General features: G+C 35.1%; 3 protein-coding genes across 26 annotated transcripts; 1 reads left to right on the forward strand and 2 right to left on the reverse strand.

Annotated features, from left to right (window-relative positions):
• Window positions 1-1,937: 1,937 nt before the first annotated feature.
• LOC117918208 (transcription factor UPBEAT1) lies at window positions 1,938-2,303 on the reverse strand. The gene has a single exon (XM_034834716.1). It carries the CDS (start codon window positions 2,301-2,303, stop codon window positions 1,938-1,940), a length of 366 nt encoding a protein of 121 aa, XP_034690607.1.
• Window positions 2,304-8,137: 5,834 nt separating this feature from the next.
• On the forward strand, window positions 8,138-14,751 carry LOC117919032. 24 transcript variants are annotated; one of them, XR_004652008.1, is made up of 4 exons: window positions 8,138-8,251; window positions 8,362-8,670; window positions 9,644-9,712; window positions 10,137-11,858. XR_004652008.1 is itself a non-coding variant. In XM_034836071.1 (4 exons), exons 1-4 carry the CDS (start codon window positions 8,268-8,270, stop codon window positions 13,637-13,639), a joined length of 408 nt encoding a protein of 135 aa, XP_034691962.1. In that variant the 5' UTR covers window positions 8,258-8,267; the 3' UTR covers window positions 13,640-14,751. The 24 variants fall into 24 exon arrangements, 17 of the variants coding, with proteins under 17 accessions (XP_034691962.1, XP_034691964.1, XP_034691966.1 ...); XM_034836071.1 differs by lacking the exons at window positions 8,138-8,251; window positions 10,137-11,858 and adding an exon at window positions 13,610-14,751 and having other exon boundaries at window positions 8,258-8,504; window positions 8,614-8,670; window positions 9,629-9,712; XM_034836073.1 differs by lacking the exons at window positions 8,138-8,251; window positions 10,137-11,858 and adding an exon at window positions 12,200-13,083 and having other exon boundaries at window positions 8,258-8,504; window positions 8,614-8,670; window positions 9,629-9,712.
• A 1,478-nt stretch (window positions 14,752-16,229) lies between these two features.
• Window positions 16,230-19,795, reverse strand: LOC117917230 (stachyose synthase). Its single transcript, XM_034833432.1, has 4 exons — window positions 17,989-19,795; window positions 17,704-17,881; window positions 17,184-17,551; window positions 16,230-17,037 (listed from the first exon to the last, which is right to left on the reverse strand). The coding sequence occupies exons 1-4, from the start codon at window positions 19,462-19,464 to the stop codon at window positions 16,462-16,464; spliced, it is 2,598 nt and encodes an 865-aa protein (XP_034689323.1). The 5' UTR covers window positions 19,465-19,795; the 3' UTR covers window positions 16,230-16,461.
• Window positions 19,796-20,381: the final 586 nt, after the last annotated feature.

Consider the following 20,381-nt stretch of genomic DNA (forward strand, 5'->3'; position numbering starts at 1 on the left):
TTTGGCCCTTGTGCCCCATTTCAACATTCTACTTTGCCTTATCTCCTCTACAATTATTGCTTCTATAAATTTTTGGTGTAGTAAAATGGATACTTGATATTAGAATACCGGGAAAAAAGGGGAAACAAAAGAGGTTAGCTTCTAGGATTTTTGGATGAAAATAGGATGAACATGTTGGAGTGCAATAATATCGTTCTTAAATCAGATAATAAGTTACCGAAATGTCAATTCTTAAAATACGCTTATAGGATATGATGTCAATGTCATCTTACCTAAAAGATTTCATGTATTAGAGGATTTTATGGTTTTTTTTTTTTTTTTTTTTAATAGAGGATTTGAGATTAGACCATTTGATCCAACTTTCTAGTAAGTTAAGCTTATTAAAAACCCTTTATTTAGAAAAAAAAAATACATGACATATTTATTTAAAAAATTATTTGAAAATAGATGACAAAAACGATGGAAAATTAAACAATTATTTATGGGAATCATAAATATTCAAAATTAGAATGATTCAACCCTATAGATTATTTATTTATTTATTTATTTATTTATTTTTATAATAAAATTATTTGATTAGTTGACTTGATAATGAAAAATAAAATTAATTAAATAATAAAATAAACGAATGTCCCACTTTGATGCAATATGGCATGGGAAATATTCCAAGCCCGGGAATCTTTTAAAAAGGAGGATTAGACAGCAATGACATCAGATTGAAACGACGTCGTTAGGGCCTGGATTAGGTTTCCCTTAGGCAACATGTGATAGTAGTAATATGTAACATATGTGCTGAATGCAATCACTTCAAGCTTTTCTTGATTGTTTGCCCGTTTGTTCACATATAAATGGGCCATATGGTGGGCCCTTCATGTCCCCCTTGATGGGTGGAATATTTATTGGTTCTTGATTTGCCCTTTTAGCTACTCTTCAACTTCAAAAATAAATAATTTTCCAAAAATTTCCTAAATTTAATTGCAATGGTATAAAATAGAGTTGGTAAAATTTTATTAGATGTTATTGGATAAAATAATAAAAAAAAAAATGGGTTGAATGAGTTTATTGACATAATTCACAACCCGATTGGGAATTGTTCTAAAAACTGTCCTCAAAAATCAATTTTTGAAAATAGTTTTATAATGGAAATCCATTTAAAAACTTAAAATATTCTTTTAACATTTTTTTTTAATTTATTTTCATATATTTTTAAAAATAAAATTTTTAAATATTTTTCATGTTTAAATAATCGTTTTAAAAAATATTTACAAGAACCCCTAAAAATTAAGTAAAAACACCATGTTTTGATAAAACTATTTTTTTACCAAAAAAACTATCCAGTGGTTTTTCAAGTTTAGAAAATAGTTTTTTGTTTTAAGAATAAAAAATAATTTTTAAAACAATTCTTCCACCGACATAGAATAAGGTCATTGATGCTAATAAAGTTAAAATAAAGATAAATTATTTGATGCAAATAAAGTTAAAATAAAAATAATATTATATTATTTGTAGATGGTATTAACACCCCAAAGTATGATTTTCAAAATAAAAAGGCTCATGATTAATTTAATTCAAAATATAGTTTTGATAGAAACCTTAGAATGATATTCTATATAAATATATAATTTCAACAGCATTTCCTTCAATTCTTTTCCTTGTGTCTTGGATGGATGTGAAGATAAAAGGCTAAAAGCAAGGAGAATAGAAAGTGAATGCCAAGCACCCATTTCACTTTTCAACACACACACACACACACAAAACAAAAGGGCAAAAAAAAAAAGACCAAACTTTGGTAAAAATTTGGACAACATGAATACATATTTCTGAGCTTCCAAAACCAACTTCTGAGATATCACATTGAATTCAACAGGAAAAAAAGAATGATAAGAAAAAAAAAAAAAAAAGGAAAAAATGATATCAGCCTTCACAAGTGAAATTGCTCACTTATCAGAATCTGACAATACCTTAACCATAATCTGCATCACTTCCACTCTCATTTGTAAAGACAAAATGTAATCTGCTGTCTCTCTGAACAGCCCATCAAGGCCCATAGAGTCACCGTTTGGAACCAGCTTCTTTAGGGTTCTCACCCTTCTCTGGATCCCACTTGTGGGCCTTCTAGAATCTGGGAGATGGGCCCTTCTCTTCATCAAAATTCTTTGTCTCCTCCTTTGCAATCTTCTCTTGACTTTAGGCTCCAAAACCTTCCTCCACAAAGACCCACTTGGTTTGCAGCTGTCCTTGGTTTCTAGGACCATGCCCTTCAAATCAAGGGACATGAGGAGGGGTTGTGGAGGAGCACCCATGATTGAAATGTGCCAAATTTGGACTAAAAAGTGAGAACCCACTTCTATTGAGAGCTTTGGCTGCCCAAGACAAGACCCAATTTGCCCAAATGCCACAGTGAGGGCTCTATTTATACGTCCTTTGGGAAGTGGGTTGGTGCCTAATGAGGATAATATTGAATAAAGAAATGAAGGGCATAGAAGGAGAGGCAAGTGTACATAAGGGTTCTTTTGTTTGTTGCTTTTGGCATGTTCTCCGCCCTAATGCACATGCAACCACATGATTCACCCTCACCCATGACCCATCTCATCAAAACATCCTGGATTATTCCTTTTCCACCTTTCCAAATTCAATGCATTTATAATGTGAGTTGGGGGTCCTTGATTTCCTCATTTCCAGCTCAACCAACATGGCTTTTGCCCTTAAGATTCATGCTTTGGCATGCCCATGTTTCCAATCAGGAAACCCATTTATAAAATTACAAAGAAAATTGGATTGCCTAGGGATGGAGCCCTGTCCATGTTTGTGTTAACAAAAGTGAAGAATTTCAATCCTAATGTTTGGATAAGTTGGATTTTCCTCTGACATTCATGAACCACATTTCCATCAAATGATCTTTAATTATCCTTTTCCTAGTGTAACGTGTCTGAATTTAGCAACTCTTGGGGACAAAAAATGCATGCATCTTTTCCATTTAGTACATTGGGGAGACTATGAGGTTAGGAGTATGATGGAATCTCTTTCTTCTCCTCATTTTCTGGGGAAACAAACAGACCAAGTCTATAGCACATGGACCAACCCCCCTAGCTAGACTCTTAGTCTTTCATTATTGATTGATCTTTCATTAGCTATGAAATATACTACTGAACATGTTCTATGTGTCAAGTTTTGAGCCATAAACATGATAATTAATTCATCATATGATGATTTTTGAGTTTAAGTGGCCCCAATTAGCCTCTAAATGTGCCCTACACAACTCTTCTTTGTCCTGAGGATTAATGGGCAGGCCATGTTCTCCATGTGCTCAGTTTGGGTTTTTTAAATTTTTATGTGCGGACTTTGGAATTTCATCAATTTTCTTATACTTTTCCCAATTGGGTTTTGTTGTTTAGTCCTTTGTGGAGGGAACTACCTCAAAATCAAGGCCTAGGTGGATGAGGGGTGGATGCTTACGTGTCTCATAAAAAGAGTGTTTTTGAGGTCCACATGAGCATGTGCGCTATGACATGGCCACATGCAACTAATGATTTTTCTGTCATATATAAAACGTTAGCCAGCGGCCATGCTTTATTTGGGTTGGGCTGAGGTCTAGACTCCCCTGGTTCAGCCTAAAGCCCAAGTTGGCCCACTTTCCAGTCGAAGCATGAACGCTCAGCCTAAGACCAAGCTCCCATAGGAAGAGGACTTTTCCTTGCAAGATGTATCTAATGGGATGGGGCCATGTTCAGTGAGCTAGGCGGGCCGTCATGCATGGGCTTGCCTGTCCAGCTAAAAATTGGGCTGAACTGGGCTGTCTGGCTCAATCATTCTTGGCCCCATGCGGCCCAGCACACCAAGAGACTGATAATTTACAAGAATATTATAATTCAATTTATTAAGAAAATGATTTTTACAACTTCAATTTACTAAATTAATACCAAATCAAACTTTATTTTTGAAAAGTGATTTTTATTACCGAAATATTTTTACAATTTTTATTTATGAAAATTATTTCCAAAGTAAAATTCATTTTAAAAAGTTACAACTTCCACTAATGAAAATTACGTCCAAATCAAAATTTATTTTAAAAAAGATTTTTTTTTTAAATTTTGTCTAAAAGATAATTTTCCAAATGAATTTAAATTTGTCAAAGAAAGTTCATCAATTGTATAAAAGAAAAAATGCTCTACAATTAATAAACATGATTTTCTGGATCTTTTTTTTTAAAAAAAAAAACTCTGGACTGTTTTTCTATTTTTAAAGAATATTTTTTGGGCTATTTTATTTAATAAAAATGATTTTTTTTGGATTATTCTATTTTATAAAAAAAATTGGACTTTTTTAATTTAAAAAAAATGATTTTCTAGGCGATTTCACTTAATAAAAATAATTTTTTGGAACTTTTATTTTTTATTTTTAAACTCTTGACAGTTTTAAAAACAATTTTCTAGACCTTATTTTTATTAAAAAAAATTGTATTGTTTTATTAGGAAAAAATAATTTTCTGAACCTTTCATTTTTCTAAAAAGACTTTTTGGACTGTTTTGAAAATAATTTTTTAGACCTAATTTTAAAAAATAAAATAAAATTTGGGCACTTTATTTAATGAAAACATTTTTTGGACTGTTTTATTGAAAAAAAAATTTGAAACTTATTTTTATTAAAAGAGATTTTTGGGTCCTTTATTTAATAATAAGAATTTTTTGGATAGCTTCATTAAGTAAAAAAACAAATATATATATATATATATATATATATATGAAAAGCATAAGAGAGATGACTATAATTTCATATATTTTGGTATGATTCAAGTAGCAGCTAAGCCTTTGACAAGATTAGGTTTAAACACCTTTATTGTCATGTGTTTAAGGGATAATAGGCATCTCGAATATCGAGATACTATTATAGGCGCAGTCCAAGCTAGACTGAATGATGACCCAGTTTATTTCCAGTGTTATCCTAACTTCACGGTTAGAATAAGAGATGCAAACATCTTAGATTTTGTTGTCCTACATATTAAGACCCATGACTTTAAGATCAAACCAGGAAACAGTCATGTTTCAATCATAACTAGGTTTGCCTATAAGAGCATGAACACAAGCGTTGGATCTGGGGCTCTTTGGACCAGTCCTAAGGGTGAGACCACTTACTTTCACTCAGATATGCTAGATAAGTCAGATTTCATCATTCCCAAGAAGATCTTGTGGAAAGATGTTGAGTTTCCTGAAAACTGACATTTTGCTAATGTTATTCCAGCCATTGCACAACGATTTGAAAGGATTGAACAAATTGTTCAATATCCTGATGGAGGAGGAGAACTGGTTTTCTCCAACTCTTTCAGACATTCTAGCAGCCCTAGAGTTTCTGTTTATGAACCCTTTAGAGCTTCAAGCTCTTCCATTCCAGTTAGAACCACTAGGGAAAAAGAAGGTTCCAGCTCAAGAAATCCTAAGAATATTAAGCTAACAGGTGTTAGAAGTCACACCAACGTGGGTAGACCATTTTACACTGAGGAAAATGAGTCTATATGTATATATATATATATATATATATATTATAGTTTTGCTGAACCTTCTATCCTCTTCTCAAATCTGTCCCTCCGCGTGTCATCATCCACAGCTCGGCTAAAGTCTAGAAAATGGGCTCATGCATGACAAAAAATAAAGTCCATGAGCAAATGAAATCCGAGAGGCCCAATATGAACATAAAATAAGCCAAACATCCAAGTCCACATGCAGGCCCAACACACACTATCTCAAAATACAAGGCCTAAAGCATGCAAACAAAAAACTAATAACTGAATATCAACTTATCAAGGCTCAAAGGGTCCAAATGAAATCAACATCGAGAGGCCTAAATCATGAATTAATAGATGAAAACGCAAATAAATAAAAAATAAATGAAAAAAAATTAAAACCCTATGAAGAAGAATAGGGGTAGCAATGATGGCAATGAGAGGGAAAGGGGGAACAGAGATAAGTTATAATCATGGAAGAAAATATCGAGATATATCAGTAATATATCGCCGATATATCATGTATCGGAGGTTATGGAAACCATATTTGGCGGAGAAATATTGCTCTCGACGAACTTTTGGGGCAAATTGTCAAAAATCGACGACATTTCTTGATATATCGGATGATCAACGAGGGTTAAACTTGCTAACAAAAGGTTTGGGGTTCAACTTACCTTACCACTAGGACAAGTTAGACCTTATTAAATATAATGCACTAAAAATATATATTCCAAGTCATCATATATAAAAAATATTAAAAGAAAATTTTAAAGAGTAAATTAATTATAATTATTTAATAATTAAATACAAAAATTTCTTTTAATTTATTACAAAAAATATAAAAATTATCATAATAATTTTTTTCATAGTGTTTTTAATATCATTAATAGATTAATTAAATATTAAAAAATTATATATATATATATATATATATATATCATAATTTATTTTATATCATTTAATACAATTGAATTAAATGGATTATAATTTTAATATTAATATATATTTTAAAATTAGACATATTATAATCAAATTTCATAATATTATTATGAAATAATATTTGATGTAATTTAATAATAAATGTATACTTATAAAATTCATATTTTTATCGATGCATATGATATTATTATCAAATATGATAAATCATATTATACATATATAAATTTTTTTAATAAAACAACTTTAAAATATCTATTATATTTTTATGAAGTTTTTTTTTATATATTTTTATAAATTTTGATCAATTTTATATCTATCAATATTTTTTTTCGTAAAATATCCATCGATATATCCATAAAACAAAGTATTAATATATCTATGATTATCGATATTTTCATCATTGGTTACAATGTAGAGCTTCGATGATGGCCTGAGTGGCAACTAGATAGGAGGTGCGGTGGAGCTAATGCGAGTAGCAATGAGTGAGTGGTCGTGGTGCAATGTCGGTGGTGCGGGTATGAAAAGGATGATGATAACGACTGTGCTAAGACGAAGAAGATGGAGAAGAAAATAGTGGTTGACGGCTAATGGCGTGGGTATGGTGGAGATTTGGTGTGAGGGAGACGGGAGAGGAGCTACAGTAGGTAGCACAAGAGAGAGTGTGTGAGAGGAGAGTGAAAAAGATTAAGCTAAAGAGGAGAGAGGGGTAGGCCATAAAGTGGGTATGGTTTTAGGGTTAGAGATTTTAAAAATAAAATAAAATTGAAAGATACAATAGTTATTTGACTTGAAATATAAAAGGAGCCAAAATTCTTAATAAAGAAATCTTTGAAAAAAATATAATAATGATATAATTCGTGTCCTGCACAAAGGAATGTCCTGATGGGGGTTCAGGCATGCATCTCCGAAGATTAAGTAAGAGAATTGACTTGGGCAAAAAAATATATTTTTTTTGGAAAGAATGTAGCATATATTTCCTGTGATTATGAGTGGCTATTTATTTTTGCTCACATGTAATGTCTAAGTTTAATGGTGCATTAACTACGATTGATTGCGTGTGTACTTGTGGCAACTATTGATGGCCTATAAGGACTGTCTTGCCTTAACTATTGGCATTTTATCCTTACATTAATCACGACTACTACCTAACACTCAATCAATGCCTGGAGGTAACTCAAGCATCATGCTTGACGTCTAGCCACTCAGACCACCATTCGTCTATCATCTTGGGTCCAGACAGACCATTCGTTCGTTCTTACATTCCCATTAGGCGATTGAGTCCTGGAAGCAAACGACAATGGATGCAGATGACGATAGAGTATGAAACCCACATAATTGATTAAAAAAAATGTTTATGTTTCTTACATGAACTCAGAATTTCTTCGATCAAAGGTTAATTAAAAAAATGGTTATTTGATTAAAATTTAGTCAAAACCCAAATTTTAAAATTTAATTATTTGTCTTTTTGTTTTTTAAATCTTATTTTGACAAAAATACTCATAATTTTTTATAAAAATAACTTTTAATTTGAAGACCTATATGTAAATATTAGAAATGATAAAAGATATTTACATGAAAAATGAGTTATTTTTTAAGGAAAAAGGGTTAGATTCATAATTTGAGATTATTCCATCGATATAACCAAATATTTCTTAGAAAAATGCTCCATTTCTAAAAAGTAAAAACCAAACATTCTTTTCCGATCCAAACAAGGAAAAGGCCGTTTGTCGCCAGCTTCGCAAGAACCTTCACGACAATGAGTGAGCATCACTAGCGCTACCAACCAATATCGGTGGCTGAGAGCTCCGAATAGAGGTGAAACTCCATACCCATGATGCAGCTACACCACACACAATCGGAGATTCATCTAGGGTTTTTTGCCCTTATAAGGAGAATAATCACCTCTTCTCTTCCTTCCTCTCCAGTCCTTACTGTCGAATTGCAGAAGATGAAGATGGAGGCTCATGAGGATGAGATGAGGAGTTTGTGCGTGACTCTAAAACCGCCTGATCTAAACCTTTTTCCGATGCGATACCTTTTCTATGGTCTTAGATTCACGCACAAACTCGTAATCTGTCTTTTCATTTCCATTCTAGGATTTCCCGTTCAATCGATATTTTCGTATTTCAGTTTCCATTTACATTTTTCCTATCCTTCTCTTCATTTTGCAAATCTAGGGTTGTGGTTCGGGAAGAAAATGCTGTCTGTTTCAGATTCGCTTACTAGAATTGATGGTAACTATATTCTCTACCCTAACTCATCTCTTTTTCTTTTTTTTTTTGTTTGAAATTTTCCTTTTTCCTTTTCCAGCAAATTTATTTTGCAGCGCATGAATCTGTCTGGTTCTAACATATACTATTTTGATGAAAAAAAACACAAAATCTAGTATTAGTTCAGTAAATTTTGATCAAATTTTCTTTTGTTAGAATGATTCGGACGGATTATGGTGAATTGTAGTGGTTTTAGATTCGAAATCTTAGAGTGGATTCTCTGAAGTGTTCCAGTATTATCAATTGGAGACAATGGCATGCACCATTTTTTTTCTTTCAATGCATCTATTTAGGCTATGTTTGTTCCTGCAAATTACTTAGGAAATAAAAAACATACTAGGAAAATAATTTTTTCATGGTTTTACTATTGAAAATATGAAAGAAAATCAAATATAATTAAAATTAGTTAGGGCTTTATGTATTTTAAAATTATTTAATTTTTATATGATAGAGGAAAATAAGTGAAATAAGTCATATAAAACTAATTTATCGACTTTAAATCTATTTTTAATTTTCCTTTATTTTTTCTTCCCTTCTACTTTTCCTTTCCCTTGGTTTTTTCTCTCAAATTTTCTGGAAATGAAACATAGTCTTAGAGAAATTGCAAGATTAGAGGTATTTATGCCATGTGCCTGATCATAGAAATAAACTGGATTACCTTTCATGGTATATAACATCATTATTTGAAAATTAAGATTTTCATGTCTTGTGTAATCCATTAAGAGATGATGACATTACTACTTTCCCAAGGGTAGTTTCTGGGCAGAGCTGGAGAGCTGACTTGTGACTTCCATAATTAAATTCTCTTTGTATTTTTTGTCTTAAGTAACTGATTCTGTTCTTTGTTTATTAATTTGCTGTCATTGCCACTTTGACCTGCTGTGACTGTTAAGTTTGGTACTCATAGTGAGTATAACTGTAGGACCTGGATTCTCAGGACTGCAGCTTAAGTTTCTCGAGACTCACTTTATTCCAGATCAAAGGCTTGCTTTGGGCAAATATAAAGGTATTGACTGCCACAAGCTGCATTCTTTTAATTATTGTTGAATGGACTCTTTAACTGTTATTATGGGCAGGGAACTGAATGTGGATCTCATATTTCTATATACTATCTTCTAGTTAAACTCTAAATTATATCAACCTTTTCTATCTTCTGCATCCCCTGAGTTTACTAGAAAGATGAAGTGGAGGATTTTGGAACTATGGTAGCAAATTTGCTGATGAGCAATTACAATTTGGAGAATATATGCCAGATAATATCAAAGATAATGGAAGAGAAGTTGAGTTAATATATTGTAACTTTTTAACAAAGTGGTTATGAAATGCCTTTTTTTTGTTACCTTTAGCATCCTCACAATTGCAACAGTTTATACTACATTGACATTAGTGTTTAGGATGCTCGTCATTATTCTGATAGGAGTTTTTTGAAGTTTTCTTTCTAGGGTATGGGAGGTGTTCTGGACAGCTTTGTTGTGGCCAGGATTGAGTAAAGCCAGTGAGATTGCTTCATGTTTGTTTGTAGTATGCAGACAATAGAGTGGTTTTTGTGCAGCTGATGAGATTGAGTTAAAGCATCAGAGGAATGTTCTTCTTTGTCTAGTAGTTGTTTTTACACCAGGCCTCTTAATCCAAGAGTGCTCATATCCTTGTGGGACAGTCAGGAAAGTTGCATCAGTTGGTGCTGAACTTAGGTTCTGGGATTGGCACTTTCCATATTATTTGCTTGTGTTAACCTCTGGGTGTTTCCCTTCAGCTAAAGCAGTTTTTGACACAGTTGCAGAGAGGGATCTTTTGAGGAGGAAGGTGGAGGAGTATGGGAATGAGGAACAGGTTTGTTTCCAAGGTGTCAGGGCTACTGATAGTTTTACCATTTGGAAAAGCATTTGGAATGGGTGGCCAGTTTTTGGGAGAGACACATTTAATTCTTTTTTTGAAGATGTGACTAAGGTGAGGTTTTGGTTGTTTGGGTGGAGAAGGGACTTTAAAGAGGTTTCTCTTAATCCTTTTGTTAGGGTTATGAGTAATGTGGATTGGAGGATGAATGTAGGGGATGGGCTTGGAATAATTACTTCAGACTCCTGGTTTCTTTTGGCCATTTCTGTGATTGCAAGTTAGAGTTGGTTAATGAGTATTTGGGCCAGACCCATGAACTTGTTGAAGAGACTGGGGTAGATGATAGAAGGGAAGTTTTCTGCTGAGTCTTATTGTAAGGTAGCGGTGGGCGATTGTGGAATTCCCATCCCTGGAAGGATATGCATAAAAGGGATTTGAAACAGTGATCACTTGTTGGTGCATTGATTAGTTGTGCCTCATATATAGGGTCTCTTTTCCAGCTTGTAGGAGTTTGTGCCCAGATACAAGAGCAACATGGAGAGCTGATCAAATATGCCTCCTTAAAACTCTTTGCAAGGAGAATAATAGGAGGGTGTTTAAGGGGAAGTGCAAGAATCTGGAATCTAATTTTTATTTGCTCATCTCATCAGTGGTCAGGACCAATGTATGAAAGGGGCTGGTACCTCCTCTCTTTCTTCAGCTTGTGCATAAGTAAACACTTTGGACGGGTAGGTAAGAAATTATTGGGTCACTTGTGCTGCGGTAAAATAAGATGGGATATATCAGCATTGCCTCCTTGCTCATCTGCCAGAGTGAACTCCTTCCCTCTGCTAAGTTTGCTCCTATTTGGAATATAGGGATTTGATTCATGCTGATCATTCTATCGTTACATAAATCGAGCCAAGTCATGGGCCAGTGACTCCTCTGACAGACATGATTTTTTGTCTGCTCTTGTATGATCTTGACAAAACCTCTGCCTGCATCTTGGGGAAAGCTTGAGGCTAAGGAGAACATAGCGATGATAATATGATACTTGGAAGTTTGATGGTTACTAGTGTAGTGCACTATTAGTGAAATTTGAAGAGCTCTTCCACAATATCATCTAAAATTATTGGTTTATTTTGGTAGATATTTATTGAGTTTTTATTTTTAATTTCTAATTCCAGCCTTATAGTTGGAACCGTAAGGTATAGTCACTGTAAAATTGAAATTTTATTCTATAAATCTGTGAGATTCTAACTGAGTTTTGCATCCTTCTATGTCCATTTGATGGAAGAAAACACGAGTCATAGAGCTCAGCTCAGGAAGAGTCCAAATAACCGTTTTCACTTTTCTCCTTTGATGCTTCTACTATGCCCATATTAAGTTCTTAGATTATATTTGGTTCCTGAAAGCATTATGAAAAGAAAAAGAAAAATGATTTTTTTATGTTTGGTTGTATTATGTAAAATATTAAAGAAAATTAGATATAATTAAAATTAATTATAAACTTCTTAATATTTAAATTATTTAATCTTTATATAGATAAATTAAAATAAGTTAAATGCATTTAAAGTAGCATTTGAAAATAATATACTGACTTTAAAGTTATTTTTTATTTATCTTCACTTTTTCTTTCTTTTTATTTTTGTTATCTCAAATTTTCCCTCACATTTTCCAGGACCAAACATAGCCTTTAAGGTCCAAATGTATGCAAAGTCCAACCTGATCTGAAATGTAAACATACCCCTCAAGCTTGATGTGAGTGAAATTCTCTTTTCCTCCTGCAAATATAAATCATATGTCAACCAAAGTATGCATTGATTTATAAATAAACTCCTGCCATTGAAGCACATATTGAAATAATTCCGATAGACACATCAAATTCATTGGAAATTTTCATACTAGGTATTTTTATTTGTTTTTGGTTCTCCTTGGAAATCTTCTCACCAAATTTCACCTGATCAGTAGAATGCCAAACTATTGGGCCCTACAAGCTTTCTCCTTTTATCTCCACCTTGTTTGGTTTAGTACCATATGCGCCAAACCTGTAATGTTTTAAAAATCGGACCGAACCGGCCGGTCCGATTGTTCCGACTGCTAGTCGGTCACCGTTCTGGTCCGGTCCGTCAATGGGACCGGATTGGGATTGAACCGAGGTTGGACTGCTTGAACCGACGGTCCAATCGGTGAATCGGACGAACCGATCGGTTCAATTGATTTTAATTTTTTTTTTAAAACAACATCAAAATGACGTCGTTGTGGAGTCCTAAGCCTGCAACCTCCAAAGTCCAAACCCTCCCTCTTCCCCCCGCAACAGCTGCCGCCCGCTGTTGGCGGCCGTTACAAGATGACAACCCTCCTTGTCGTCACCTCTTTCAGTCTTCCCAGTTCCCTGTCATGGCGTTGGAAGCTGGCGTTGGAAACCCCTTCTTGCCGTTGGAAGCCTGGAAACCACCCCGACCGGCTGGTACCTTCTCTCCCGGTTGTAAACATCCCACACCCCCTGGTCGCCTGTAAACCCCCCACTCCCCGACGTTTTAGAGAAAAGAGAGGGAAAGGGAAATAAACGGAAAAAGAAAAAAAAAAATTGTCATTATTCATGCAATGTAGTTTCTTTTTCAAATAAAAAACTCTGCCTTTCTAGTTTGATATTTTTCTTTTTGGGGGTTCAATTAATTTGGTAGGTTAATTAGTTTCTTTACTAATTTAAATAGAATTTATTAATTTTAAATAATATCTAAAATAATAAAAAATATATTTATTACGTCACCGGTTCGACCGCGGTTCAACCGTCGGTCCGACCAATGAACCGTGAACCGTGAATCATGAACCGGTAACCGGTAACTTTCCGGTTCAATAACCGGTTCGGTTTTAAAAACATTGCAAATAAGCTGTAAAGTACGGTCCACGATGGGATTCCGAGCAATATCATTGTCCTAGGCTTCAACATCTAGGCCTGTCCAAGCCCAGGTGTTGTCAAGTTCTCTAATAGCGCCCTCTTTCTAGGCTTTAGTTACAATGCAACAAATTTTGTTTGGATTTACAATTTTAGAAATTTTAATGGTGTTTATTTTTCTGGTTGGTGAAGTTGGCCATCAAAAACAACAGTGAAGTTTGATGAAGTTTATGTGGTAGAAGTTTTTAACTTCCTCAGCTCTTTTCTTCCCTTTTGAAAGATCAAGACATTTGGAATGATATAGAGGCGGCAACAACAGTTTGATCTTAGCGAAATCACTGCTTCAAAACAAATCATGTACAATCTGATTTGAAAAAGTGCCCCAAATCATCAACCTTCGGTCTTATTCTGACTGGTAGAAAATTCTCAAGCACTCCTAGATCCGTTGAAAGATTGTTACTTTGTTCTTACCTGCCTTTAACATAATAACCTCCACATAACCCATGTCTCCCATACATACATAATTCTAGATATCATGATACATTTCATTGATGTATGCATTTATATAACTTATGTAATAAGGAAACTTTTTCTAAAAAATTAAATATATGTAACTTATGTCATAAGGAACCATTTTCTAAAAAATTAAACGCGTGGACCCGCATTTAACAGTCCAACCCCACTTAATCCAAAATCCTTGCATGGAGTCAAGGATTCAATGCCCTCAGAGAAGGGTTAGTTATAGTTAGTTAATATTTGACAGTTGGTGGTCTACCATTATCCAACTTTTCGTGAAGCTTGTTTCATTTCTGTTGTTGCTGGGTCCATCAACCGTCCAAAAGAAACAGGATAATCTTCTTTGAAATGTTCAACACGCAATTGACTCACCCCTCTTTCGGTCTCATTTCTCAAATCTTGGTTGGGACTCGGGAGTTTTCTTGTTGATACCTATGGGTTGGTTTCTTACTAGAGTAGAAGGCTGTTACAAACCGACATTGATTAGGTTTATCCATTCTACCATTCACTATAACATGGTCTACTAGTCACCCGCCATGTGTTATTGCTCATGACGTTTTCCATTTACTTGAATTCATTGAAAAGGATAGATGATGGATGCCTGCCTTATTAGGCTCCATGTGTTATTGCTGATGTTGTAGAGTCCGCATACGCTGAAAATGACAGATGATAGATGTTCCTTGTCGATTTGAGATGGTGTTGGAGTTAGTTATTTTTATTTTCCACGGTTAGTTATTTTCATGAATGCTTCCAGACCTGGTCTACGTCAAACCTAAGCTAGGGTGCAAAAACTTCACGCCATTTTTGTTACATTGCAATAGAGAACAAGAATTAATAGTTTATTTTTATTCTATTTTTTTTAATTCATTTTTAAATAACATATTTTAAGAGTTTTTTTTTTAAATAATAAGATTAAGAAAAATTAATATTTATTCAATTAAAAAAATTAACCAAAAAAAGTCATTTATATCTAATGAAAATAGAAGGATAAAATAATAATTTAAATATATTCTATATCATTTCATGCATTAACGGAATTAAAATGCTTTTTATTGAAAATCAATTAAAATTCCACTTATAAGTGGAATTTTATTCATTCTGAGATTGTCTTTTATTCAATTTTTATTGTCATTTAAGTTATTTAAATATGAGACTAAATGAGAAAAAGAATGGAAAACCATTTATTCCTTATTTCCTCCTAAATATAAACTCAGAGAATTCATAGTTTCTTTGAATAGATTTTTTGTATGATATGCTTATCTTCTATTATGTGGTTAATAAGCACATTTGTTTCACACTGTTCATAGAATTTTTTTTTTTTTTTTTTTCATTTGATAACTGTGGGCGCACCTCGATTAATTTCACGTGGTCCTGAAGTTAACGATCGAGTAAATCTCCGATGGTCTTGAAGGATTCGAACTAGTGACCATTGGGGAGCAAACCCAAGGCCGGACCAATTGAGCTATCTCTCAGTGTTTGTTTATAGAAAAATATTTGGTGTGGAGCCTTGTTTACTTTCAGGGGCTTGTTTTTGGGTCACAGTGGCCAAATGCCTCTTGGCAAGGCAAAATTATAAAATATTAATTAAGAAAAAAAAAAGGGCAAGTCTAGATCATGGATATCTTGAACGTATTGATATAATATTAACTAGTAACAGAATAAGGACCATGCAAGGCAAGTGATTAGACCACAAGGTTCTTTATGCGTACAAGATTTCCATGGATTACGCTGTGGAGCCTTGTTTACTCTCACGGGCTTGTTTTTGGGTCACAGTGGCCAAATGCCCCTTGGCAAGGTAAAATTATAAAATATTAGTTAAGAAAAAAAAAAGGGCAAGTCTAGATCATGGATATCTTGAACGTATTGATATAATATTAACTAGTAACAGAATAAGGACCATGCAAGGCAAGTGATTAGACCGCAAGGTTCTTTATGCCTACAAGATTTCCATGGATTACGCACCTTTTAAAGGCAGTGTGTTTAAAATTTTGTTTGGTAGATAAACCTTTTGGTTTAGGTGAATATACTCTTGTAATGTCCACTAGAATCCCGAAAGGTTAAGGTTTTTTAATCCAATTATCCACTTAAAACTTTAAGAAAGACGAATTAGTCAATAAATGCTACCCACTTGGTGGTCCAATCATGCCCCAAAATGGGGTCGGTTTGAATCCCAAACTTTATCCAATTCAGGATTCTTAATGAGTTGTCTTATTTAAAGACGAGTTCAGGACAGAGTGGAATTGTGAACAGTGATTTTTTATTTATTTCCTTCTTCTATTTTCTGGAGAATCAAACAGATGAAAAAGCTAATCTCCAATAACATATCATTTAAGTTTCAAGCAGAAATACATTAACTCAGGAATTAAATCCTGACATACTTGAGGGAGAAGGATGAGAATGCATCTTTTACAAGTTGATTAGCAGTGAACACGGAACCTGACAAACCCACAACCAAATCCAAGCATTGAGAAAACTAAAATTACTGATTTTCTGGGTAATCAATTAGTCTAACCTAAATAGAATCAAACTCAAAAGAGAAAATCCACATCAGAAAGGCCACCAGCTTCTTCAATCCAAGGGAGACTTAAAGTGAGTTTGCCATCAACCCCCCACTCAAAGTCCACTTCAGTGCCATTCAAATAACACTTCTTTGGTTTCTCACTTGAATAGGCTAAGAAATTCCCCCCTCCTTTAACTTTGATTTTAACACCAGTCTCAGCTCCTGACTTATCATACTCCAGTTCTTGCAAGGTCCCTCCACTATTGAACATGTTTGTAAGTCCAATGGGCGCAAACTTGGCTGTCGGGCCAAGCTTTTTGATTGGCACGTAGCTGAATATCTCAAATGTAGATGGTTGGATGGTGATCTGAACGGGATCTGATCTAGGGGTCACTAGGAATAGTTCCTCAGCCTGGTCAAGATAGACAGCAAATTCTTCGGCTTCACCCATCCCTGTTGCTTCTATCTTTTGGTCCCATTCGATGTCAGTAACATGAACTGAACCAGACATTGGCTTGTAGCACTCTGAGTAGCCCTTGATCCTTTGCTCTTTGGGGTCCCACCCGGCTCCTTGACAGTTAAAAGCTCCTATCACACCACCATACTGCACAATATATGTGGAGAAATGAGTGTCTAGCTTGAAACAACAATTAGAATTGAAGTGGATGCTTCTCACCATCATAGCTGGTGGAAATCAATCTTTTTAAAGTGATTATCAAAGATGGAATTATTTATCAAAGTGGGTAATACCTTATTCAAGTTCCAAATCTTGAGAATGGTTTTACTGTCGAAGAGAGGGTTCTTGAAAAGGCAATCTCTTGTTGGGAGAGCGAAATGCAGGCACTTGGGAATGGTACCATCAGGGAACACAAGCTTCTTTATAAGATCGAAATCATGGCCACCAACTGAGTCACTCACGTAGACAGGGCCTCCACATATGGCCCTTGATCCAGCATGGAACTTAGCACAAAGGTGGTCAGATTGGAACATATCCCAATCTGGCTGTATGATCTGACCCATCCACATGCTGTTGTAGGCACAGTGGATCATATGAACTCCTTGTAACCAATAGACCCCCATTGGATCCCCGTTTGGGTCTTGAAACCAAAAGTCATCACCTGTACCAACAGTAGTAACTTGAATCAGCCTCCATAATGAAATTATTCGACTGAGAACTTATTGCAACGATTTCTTGATTTAATTTCTACGATCAAAATGTTTGCTTTCTGTTGGCATACTAGACACAGACCAATTGGTTGGATTTTCTTACCTACTCTTCCGAAAGATATCTGCTGTGTCCCTAGGAAGAAAAAGTCATTGCATTGTTGCATGCTAGCTATGATCCCAGTTCCATTGAAGTTCTTGGAAATGGAATTACTCAGCCCCTTGTAATAAGCCTTTCCAAGCTCGACCCGTCCTCCGTACTCCTCACACACATATTCAAGTGTCTGCACAGAAAATGTAAGTTTGATCATCTAAGCATTTCTATGTGAAAAACATAAGACATGTTATGGTAGATGAAGTGTAGGGTTCAAGAAAGAAATATGATGCTTACATGAATGACATCCACTTTAACTCCTGTAATCCCGACCTTGTTAAGGTGGGAGTGCATTGAATCATAGAAATCATCAGCTTGATCAGGATGAGCAAGCCCAATTCCACCTTCAACAATTTTCACCACCGCAAGGTCATTCATTGTCCCATCAAGTCCAGGAGAGACTCTAACAGGAACTACCTTGGAATTGAGATGAGTAGAGTCCGGCCTAACACCGCCCCAAGCACCACATAAGGCATGCCAGACGTATATATCATCCAAACCTTTAAATTTAGTTCTCAAATCCCTAGTAAAAGCTTTCATTCCATTGTTCTCAACCTTGCTACAACAGCTTCTACAACTCTCACTTGAAGTGCTATTTTCTTCCCCACCGAACATCTCATTCAACTCTTTCTTCAGCTTCTCAATTTTCAAATCAAATGGAGACAGATCAGTGACCCCAGAATTGATTGCTTTATCACGAGCCTTCTCAGCATGCTCAACCTCAATCGCCTTTGCAATCAGGATCTTTGGCCTCTTTGGATCAAAAGAAGGAGCCTTAGGACCCAACATCAACCCACCCTGGTACCTTCTGAACTTCTCACATTCATCAAACCGGTAGAGCCTGGCAGTCATTTGAGTCCCACCCAAAACAAGATTTTTTGCATCCTCATTCGGGTTGTCGCCATCTTTGTTGATACTTTGCCAGCCATCATCAATAATGAGAAACCTTGGCGAAACACCACCTTCAGCAAATTCATTCACCCCATGCCATACGCCGATAGGATCCACAGTTAAGTAGAATGCATCCCAGGTGCACCAACCGAACTTGTTTACCAGTGGTGGAACTGCTTTCTCTTCCAAGAGCCGAAAGGTATTGAGATGGACCCTAGCAGCACTATAAGCCTCTTTCATCAAGTCGTAGGGATTTTCAGACACATGAACATAAGCGATGGCATCAAAAGATGATGCCTTCACTTGAGTAGAACCGCTCTCTGCATAAATCATGGTGTGCCCATCAACACCAGGCTGAAGAGCAGACCTAAAACTCCCCTCAATCAAGGGTAAAATGAGGACATATGACCTTATTTCAGGAACATCTAAGAGAACCCATTGAGTTTCCAGTTGCAAATCTGAGCCAGAACTCCCCACCCACATGGTAGACCACCATGTCTTGAACCTAAAGATGCTAAGAAAATTCCTATTACTGAACTTGCCCAAGGAGTTCTTCAACCTATCAGAAGGCTCCTCTTTAGCGAACCCGAAAAACCCACCCTTATAAGACATGGACTGGACACGCTGGAGCAGGTGAAGTGGAGCATTAGAGGATTGAGATATAGATGAAAAGGAACTGAAAGTGACATTGCTGGGAACTTCAGAGAGCAATGGTACACCTTTAATACTGAACTTACCATTCGACAAATCAAAGTATTGGACAGGACTCTCAGACCCAATAACACTGAAAATTGACTTAACAGGATCATTAGGGGGTGCCATGAGAAAAAAGAAAAATAGGGGAACAACAAAGATTTGACAAATCAGGAGAACTCAAGATACAAAGCCAAAGCAAACTTGGTTCTGTGTTCAATAAAAGGAACCCAAAACTTCCGTTGTATGAAGCAGTGCTTCTGATTTTGGAGGCCAAATCTTTGAAAATCAGATCAAAATCAAATGCCCACTAGAAAGGAAAAACTTAACAAACTTAATTCTGTTCTGAAATATGTGATTCTAAAAAAGACAGAACAAAGAAAAGAGTAATCAACAGAATTGCAGAACAAGAAAAGCCAGTGAACTCAGAGAACCCACGAGGATGAAAGGTTGCAGCAAAATGAGAAGCAAATGCTGAATATATAGACAACAACCAAGTGAGGTGGGTGTGAAAAATGGATAAAATAAAATAGAATCAAGAATCTTTAAAGATTAAAGAGGATTCAATGTGCGGCTTTTGGGTCTCTGTACTTACCGATGCCTTCCTCCTTCTAATTTTATATATGATAGAAGATAAAACAACTACCTACTTGCATCCATGGACAGTGACCTCAAAGATATTCTCAAATCTCAGATGATATTCTAGCATCCATTCATGGCATGCATGTCTCCCATGCATGTATGGGTTCTACATATTAGCTTCTTTTTCCAGTTTGGTTTGAATTGAGAGAGAGTTGAAAATGTTGAAAGTTGTAAGCCTGTAGCTGAAGTGGTTGTGGGTGACAAATAGGTGTCATGAGGATGAATGATGAAGTGTCAACTCAGAGATCGATTAGACGCTAGAATTCTCAGCAGGTTACACGTATATTATTTCAATATTTTTTAACTCTGTCTCTTTACTTGCTTTTTTTTTCTCCATTTCGTAGGATCAACTCAGTCAATTGGGTTGGTTCGTGAAGAACTTGGTATTATTATTATTATTATTA

This window comes from Vitis riparia, chromosome 7 (assembly GCF_004353265.1).
Source record: "Vitis riparia cultivar Riparia Gloire de Montpellier isolate 1030 chromosome 7, EGFV_Vit.rip_1.0, whole genome shotgun sequence".
Lineage (NCBI taxonomy): Eukaryota > Viridiplantae > Streptophyta > Magnoliopsida > Vitales > Vitaceae > Vitis > Vitis riparia.